Source organism: Dioscorea cayenensis, chromosome 17 (assembly GCF_009730915.1).
Source record: "Dioscorea cayenensis subsp. rotundata cultivar TDr96_F1 chromosome 17, TDr96_F1_v2_PseudoChromosome.rev07_lg8_w22 25.fasta, whole genome shotgun sequence".
Lineage (NCBI taxonomy): Eukaryota > Viridiplantae > Streptophyta > Magnoliopsida > Dioscoreales > Dioscoreaceae > Dioscorea > Dioscorea cayenensis.
Window position 1 is genome coordinate 9,344,213 of NC_052487.1, and position 8,051 is coordinate 9,352,263.

Genomic DNA, 8,051 nt, shown 5'->3' on the forward strand with positions numbered 1-8,051 from the left:
TTGGCTAAACTTAGAAAACCAGTTGCCGTTTGCCAAAAAATGATCAAGGCGAGCCCAACACTGCGCAAGGCCAACCTGGTCATTACACCACATGAAGCAGTGACCAACAAAACCAAGATCAACGAGATTATTAGTAAGAATAAAGGAGGGAAAGGCTTTAGATTTAGAAGCATAGTTTTTAAAGGAATCTCTCTTAGGCTCTTTTGAAGAGGAAATGGTATTGAAGTCGCCCATGAGGAGCCAAGGAAAGTTCAATTGGGAGAGACCCGAAAGAGATTTCCAGAGGCATTTGTGATCCGATAAAACCTGCGAGTTATAAACTATTGAAAGGATCCAAGTATCATCAATTGTAGAAATAATGAGATGGAGAGCAAGCCTAGAAATCACTATAGGGGTGACGATACCACTGAAGGGTTTCCAAAGAACGATAATGCCTCCAGAGTAGCCGTTAGAAGGAATAACAGCCCAGTTCCAATTTCTGTTGAACCTGTCACAAAAACGTTTGATACAAGTAATATTAGATTTAGTCTCCACAAGACAAATAAAGTCAAGCTTCATACTGGCCATGATATATTTAATGTAATCAATCGTCTTCAAGTTTGAGATGCCCCTGCAATTCCAAGTGAAGACTTTTAACATAGATAACATAAAAAGGAAAAAAAAATGAGATTAAGAAATGGGAGATTTCCTCCCTTTTTCTTTTTTGTCGCATTTTTGGAGGGTTATTGGTGAGCGATTGCCTCAAGTTTGATGTCTTTTTGATAATGCGAGAGAATCATGTCATCATCTGGTTCTCGGAGAGAGCCAGAGTAATCCAAGAGAGCTCTTCCATTTCTTCTTCAATATTCTCTGATTGGGTGATCGCATCAACAACTTTGTCCATAATTCCCAGGTGCTGTTCAGAAGGGATGGGAGCGTTGCGTGAATCGCGACCTTCATTTGATGTGATTAGGAGGGGTTCAGATGGAAGGGTCAAAGGCATTAGTGTTCGAGAGGGATGGAAGTGGGCAGCTCTGAAGTGGATGGAATTCCAAAGCCGAAAGAATCCCGAAAAGTTTAGGTCGGCTCCTTCTCGAGACCTGGAGAGTCGTCAACTATTACCCCGGGAATCGGAGAGATGTCAGGTAGTGGAGAGGGTTTTGTGGTCCCAATGCTCTTGGGATGGCGCGTCGATGTAATTAAAGCATTTGAAAAAGGGCGAGAATGCCCTCCAAGTAAGGTGGTTGCATGGGAAGAGGAAGCCACGTGGACATCAAAAAGGGGATAAGGAGGACAAGTGTCACCCTCTCGGTCATCATCCCTAGGAGACTGACTAGGGTTAGGGTTTCGGGAACCAGAGCGGCTGGAAGCACCATCCTAACCTCCTCCATGACCAAAACCCCTCCTACGAGTATAGGAACGACGACTTCTGGGTTTAAGCCAGGGACCAAATTCACTCCCTGACTCCGAGGGATGGTTGGATAGGATCTCATTGGTGATACCTTCTTTTCCATCAACAGCCTCATCAACCTGCATTCCGGCGTCTTTATGCACCAGCTCAGGAGGAGCTCCTGAGGGCACATGAAGCCTAGAATGGGGGCGATTGTTGAGAATGGAACAGTATGCTTCGCCGTGGCCCACCATACCACACCTGAAACAAAACACATGAAGTTTATCATAGAGGACAAGATTGAAAACAAAGAACTCACCATACTTAACCCAAGTTCCTTGTTGTAAGGGTTTACTAAGATCAAGTTCCACACAAACCCTATCGAATTTGGCTCTTGAGCGATCAAGCTTGTAATCATCAACCTTAAGGTCTTTACCAAATTGTGAGGCTACTGTTTCCAGAATTTCACCTCCCCGAAGCTCTATTGGAAGATGGTAGATCAAGATCCAGATAGCAGCAAGGAAAAGTTTTTCAAAAGCCAGCTAGAAGGTCTCCGACCAAGGTGATATCTGTAAGATGTGACCAGCAACTGTCCAAGGGTCGTCCCAAAGTAGGCGGCATTGCATCTCCTATGATTCACATCGGATGTAGTAAAAGCCTTTGGGGAGGTCGGCAACAGAGAAAGCGCCCAGTCCTCGCTAAGCGTCCACCATGGCAAGTTTGGCATGTTCAAGGGGCAAAGATTTGCCAAGGAATTTAGCATATAAAGAGGTTTGCATGCTATCTCTGGTGGAAGACTAGAGATCATCATCAATAGTAATCGAAGGAGTAGAGAGAAGTTTGAGTTTTTCAAAGTGCTGCTTTTGCAGGTGGAGGAGAGTCTCGAAAGCCTCTTGCTTGGAAGAGGAGGAGACCACGTTGGCCTAGGAGATACCGGATTTCATTCCTGGACGGGAGGAGGGTTTTTCCGGCCCCGAGGGGAGGGGCATTTGGGTCGCTTAGAGTCAGCGGAGGGAAGCTCAGGGAAAGCTCTAGCTCTACCGAGATGTATTGCATAGATACTAGTTATAACAATAATTAGATGCTAGTATGGCTTTTGCTAAAAGGATAATATTGTAGTTCAGTATATGGGGAGGTCATTCTTGACACTTCTTTGTCCCTCCCATGACCTTTCGTAGAACTAAATGTTAAATGCTATTTTTACAGTCTATGCAATACATTGGTCTTTCACCTTTGTCAGGACATTTAAGATGTCCATCATCCACTCATGGTTGTAACTTGCTATACATAGCCGCTTATATTGGTGATGGCATCAATGTATCTGCCCACTCTGCTTGGTGTTGACATTGTTGTGTTGCAGAAGTTAATAAAGCCTAGTGGGAATGCAAACTGAAGCTTGATGAAGGTTTATTCTTCACTTCCTGCTTATTTGTAACAATGAGATTTCTAGTTACGCCATCTTGGGTACGAGCATAGGCCTCTATCAAGTGTCACTCAATAAAGGAAGATTTCAATTTTTCCACTTTGCTAGTCTTGTAACTCTAAAAATTCATCTTAAGAAATAAACCTTCCCAAGATGGCCCCAGTACAACTCCGCATAGTTTGTCCTAGACTTGAGCCTTGATTGCTTGATCTAGTTTTTGAGGCTTGTCCTCAAAAGCGTTTGTCAACTCATCTATGGTGTTATTGGATAATGGATATCCAAACAATAAGCTAAGAGGATTTGTAGGCGAAGATGCCAATACCGCTTGTTCAACTGTAGGCCTAACTTTACCAGTGTTCTCACAACAAGGGACAAGTAGTAGCAACTATTAACAGGGAAACCCTAGATCACCAAAAGGAAAAGAGAAGAAAATGCAAAGAAATTGTCCAAATGGTTTCAAGAAGGAAATAATAATATTAAGTTATACTTTGTAGTTTCGTGGTTTCTAGCACAAGGCGAAGAAGTAATTTCCACAGCCCATTAAAGGCATCATGCGGAAGGTAATTGTTACCCAAAACAAGGAATTTCTTGGTATATAAAATGTTGCTAAAAATTTTTAGTCAAATGCAAATTTTCCTTAGACTTCTAGTATTTCACAGTTAATTATATAATGAGTTAATGCAGCCCTTATGGTCCAAAAATTAAAATTTGTCAGGCATCCAGTTGAATAATAAGGATTTAGATGCTGTCGAACTTGATTAGGAAATATAGGTGTAAAAGATGGTAGGTGTTCTTGAGACAAAATGTATAAGTTGAACCATTGGGTATTTGCATGAATAATATGTATGTGATAGAATGGGTGGGTGGTAATTGTTTTTTGTGAGTGCTTATTTGAAGCATAGCCAGTAACAAGTAGGAAGGTCATTATGAGTTTATGACATGAAACAAATAATGATATCCTGAGTCATGCTTAGAAAATGACAATTTATCTTGGTCTTACAATTATGCTTACATTTTACAATACGTAAAATAGTCATTACTACTTATTGGAAAAATTTAGAGGTTATTTTTTTATGTATTTATAAAGAAAACTCAATCCATACTCACTGCTCAGTTTAATAGGACATCAATTACGTACTTTGCCACGCGATTTATTTATCTTCAGTCATGGATCTACACATTGAATGGTCATAGAGGAGAACGAATATCTAAGAGCATTTAGGCCTAGAATATGCCCTAGATTCTTTGCACGTCTTCTTGTGTCAGAGTATAGGCTGTAATAAAGTACCTTCTGTGAACTTTGTACTCAACTGTTATTATAATATTTTTGTATTATTTCAATGTTTTATAGAGCTATGTAAGTCATGGTGCTGAGAAATAACAAACTAAAATCTGCCCTTTTCCTGGCGCTTCTTTTTCTCCCCCTGTTTGGCCTGGCCCTTTGAATGAATACAATGGGCATCAACCCAATGAAGCTATGTTGCACATTAAACTGATATATATTACAAAACTTTTCATTGCAGGGAAAGGGAGGGACGTCAATTACTAGAGGAATGTCTGTTAATAAATGAAAGGTATACAGGAAGCAATCATCCTGATTCAGTAACACACATTCTAAATCTTGCAACCTCATACTCTCGCTCAAAGAATTTTGTGGAGGCTGAGCGTTTGCTGCGATAGTCTTTGCATATCATTTCACGAACAGTGGGACCAGAGGATAACTCTATCACCATCCCCATGTTGCATCTTGCAGTTGTATTATACCATTTAAAACAAGATGAAGAAGCTGAGACACTTGCTTTGGAAGCAGTACGCATTCGTGAAACTATATTTGGAAAGCAATCTCTTCCTGTGGGTAAGCATCTTTTTTCGTAATTATGAAAATCTTTCATCACATCAATTTCATTGTTGATTGCCTATTTGGTTGGACTCTCGATTCCCTGCTTCACTCAAATTGTCAACTTGAGTTGATGTTCCATTTTCACTCAATCCATACATTAATTAATCTCAGGGAGTATTTGTGACGCGGGACATATGCAAATGACCAACTAAAATGAGATGTTATTTGACATACAAAAAAACTTAAACAAGATATGCAACTGAAGGAAATTATCATCCTCTTATGTCAGTATTTCAGCTGTTTTTTTTGCCATATAATATCCAATATCAACACATTCTTCAAACAAATCAAATAGATACATTCGATACTATTATTTTCAGATTTGCAGGGCATTTAATAGAGATTAATATGAGTATGATAATGATTCTAACTGATGTCACTATTAGGCCGGAACAGAGCACACAAAACCTCTCTAACATGTTTAGGCTATTGCGAAGGCAGAAAGGTTAAATTCAACTGCCTACAGAGCGTTGTTTAACTGATAAATAAGAAAACTCCCTGGCAATGGGAGAAGGCTGATTTTATTGAAAATCTAAACAAATAGGAAGACTAAAAAGAAAATGATAATCATCCTATGTGTCATCATCTTGTGTGGTCCTAAATCTGTTTCCTGGTAGCTTATGACATAGGACCAAGTATTAGGATTATAGGCGCCTTGGTCTGAGGTGGGCATTTATTTAATGTATATGCTTCTTGGGCATAATTTGCGGTATTGGCTAACATGCTTCTTAAAGTATTATAGGCACCTTAGTCCTAGGTGGCCATTTATTTAACAGTGCTTCAAGAACATAATTTGGAGTATTGGCTAACATGCTTCTTAGATTAGATAGAGTAGATTGGATTGGACAAGATTAGTGTGGTTAGCATGAGAGACTTGGTTTGTGTCTGAATCAAAGTGAAGAAAATACAAATAGTGATTGAAAATGATGGGCTAGATAATAAAAGAAAAAATTAGGGCATTTTTTTTAATTAGCCTTTTGAGGAGTAGCATTTTTCTTGGTCATTTGTTTTTGTAGGAACTTATTTTTAAAGAAAAAAAAATGCCCTTTTCTTTTTTATACTACATTGTCCTTTCTCATCCAACCAAATACAAGAAAGCTTTTTTCTCTCCTTTTCCTTCAGTCGCAAACACCCTTTGTGAAATGCATTGAGAAACATTTAATCGGCAATGGTAGGTGGATCTGGTAATTGACCTGTTCCGATTCTGATAGTTGCACATGACATGGCATTGTGGACTTGGAAACCATTATTCTATCAACATGGGAAGACTGCTTGGTATTTGTTGGCTTTTCGATGTGCTTAGAGAAATTCTTTTTGGGACTATTGAAATCTTTGCCATTCATGGAGCCAATCCAATTCCTTGAATACATTCTGATTGTGTTTGTAATCATTACATCTTCATGTGGTTGCAGGTGAAGCCCTTGATTTCCTTGTTTCAATTCAGACAAGGTTGGGGAAGGATGATGGCGACATGCTGAGAAAGTTGAAAAGGGTTCTTAGCATTCAAGAGAAAGTGTTGGGTTTTCAAAGTGAAGAAACTATGACAACCTTGAAGAAAGTTGTTTTCTATTTAAATAAGATGGGGAAAAAGGATGAGTTATTTCCTCTCCAAAGGAGATTGAGGCTGCTCAAAACTAAAATAATGAAGAAAGCCTCTGTTTAAGAGGTAGCAATATGCTACTTTGCTTTGATGGACTTGTCTCTGCTTTTTCCTTTTATCAAATTCTTGATTGAAACTTAGAAATTTTGTTATTCAGATGATTATTGTCCACAACATCCATTTTTGTTTTTTGTTATTGTTGTTGAAATAAAGGAACTGTTGAAGGAAAAACTAAGAAAACTAAGTAGAGAAGAGTACATCAAAGGATGAAGAAAAAACAAACCAAAGAACACAAATAAATAAGAAAAGGAAAGAGACAAAACAACCAAAATTACAATGAAATTAACAAACAAAACCAGCATTGTCAACGGCCTTCATAAGCCAACGGGGAAGATCAAGGCCTTTGTGAAAAAGAGATAGGTCCGGGGAGCTGAATCCCTTCCAGGCTGAAGGATATGCTAACTTTTTCCAATTAGGATAGCAACTGACAGAGATTAGCCTCAGAAGTTCGCGAAAACCACAACCCCAAAAATTGACAATTATTTCAAATACCCGTGAGACGTTGAGAGCTGATGAAAATTCTGGCAATGTTGATATTCTCCATTCGAACATTGTGAAGAGCAATTATAAATAGATAATGATGAACACCAACTATATAGAGGGGAAAAAAGGTGACGAAGATACAAGAATAATCTTTGTATTGTTTTGACGAGATTGAGAGCAATAGAAAATTTATCTCTCTTTTTTTTTAGTTAAATCCAAATGATCCCCTCTAAATTTGTTGAAAAATACATTAAAAGAAGGATTTTATTTTGTTTTCTTAATATATTTTTTTCAAAATATCATTATTATCCTTAGTGACATTACTCTAATTCCACCATTTTTCCTTTGCTTCATTCTTCCATCTTCCGTTGTAGAAATTCTGATCGTGAGTTTTGCTGTTATCCAACATTGGCAAAGGGCACCTATCAGGTATGAAGGCCTTTACCCACCTCTTTCAACTTCTTTCCTAGCCATTCCATAATCATTCCTTGTAAAACTTATTTTTACTCCATGCTTTTAATTTAAAAGCATTTGAAATAGGTAGTCACAAGGCTCTCTTCTCTGATTTCCTCCGTCTCCCAGTACTACTCTGACTTCCCACTATTTTCTTCTCTTTTCATGCTCCCCCCTCTTGAAAATGGCAAGCGGGGACAAGTCTCTCCTTCCCCTCTGTCATGGGAGAAAATAGCTTCAATAGTTTAGCGTCACCCCAATCCCTTTCCTCTCAAGGATGGACAAGTTTTAATAAAGCTAAGTGCCAACTCATCTGAGTTCATCCGTATGGATAATGTTGTCTTGTCTATAGCTTGAATACGTTTCCAGAACTCCCTCCATGGGATATTCTTTGGAAAGCCGCCACCACCTTTTGACCAAGTTAAAATGATACTTCAATCCAAATGGAGTGATGTTGGTGTGATCCACATCTCTAACCTTCAAAATGTATATTTTCTCCTACATTGTGAAACCCATAATGCTATACGGAAGTTTCTGTTTGATGGTCCCTGGGCTATAAATGGAATCATCCTGCAACTGGTACCGTGGTAACCCTTCTTTGAGCTTGCATTCAAGAAGCTTTCTACAACATCTATATGGATACAACTGCACAACCTCCCAGTGGATTTTTGGATGGGGATTAACTGGAAACTATTACCTCTCTCATAGGTTGATTTCTTAAGGTTGATGAGTATATTACCTCATTGTCCCACTCTAAACTCGC

The 8,051-nt window shown here is 38.8% G+C and overlaps 1 protein-coding gene across 2 annotated transcripts; it reads left to right on the forward strand.

Annotated features, from left to right (window-relative positions):
- The first annotated feature begins 4,334 nt into the window (after positions 1 to 4,334).
- Positions 4,335 to 6,457, forward strand: LOC120280982. 2 transcript variants are annotated; one of them, XM_039287938.1, is made up of 2 exons: positions 4,335 to 4,647; positions 6,105 to 6,457. In XM_039287938.1, the coding sequence occupies exons 1-2, from the start codon at positions 4,530 to 4,532 to the stop codon at positions 6,353 to 6,355; spliced, it is 369 nt and encodes a 122-aa protein (XP_039143872.1). In that variant the 5' UTR covers positions 4,335 to 4,529; the 3' UTR covers positions 6,356 to 6,457. The 2 variants fall into 2 exon arrangements, with proteins under 2 accessions (XP_039143872.1, XP_039143873.1); XM_039287939.1 differs by lacking the exon at positions 4,335 to 4,647 and adding an exon at positions 5,797 to 5,967.
- The last annotated feature ends 1,594 nt before the right edge of the window (positions 6,458 to 8,051 follow it).

Bases quoted from the DNA above. Each gene is read 5' to 3' on its own strand.
- LOC120280982 (XM_039287938.1), top strand. From the start codon at position 4,530: ATGTTGCATCTTGCAGTTGTATTATACCATTTAAAACAAGATGAAGAA. The intron at 4,648-6,104 runs GTAAGCATCTTT...ATGTGGTTGCAG, and splicing joins AAAGCAATCTCTTCCTGTGG to GTGAAGCCCTTGATTTCCTT.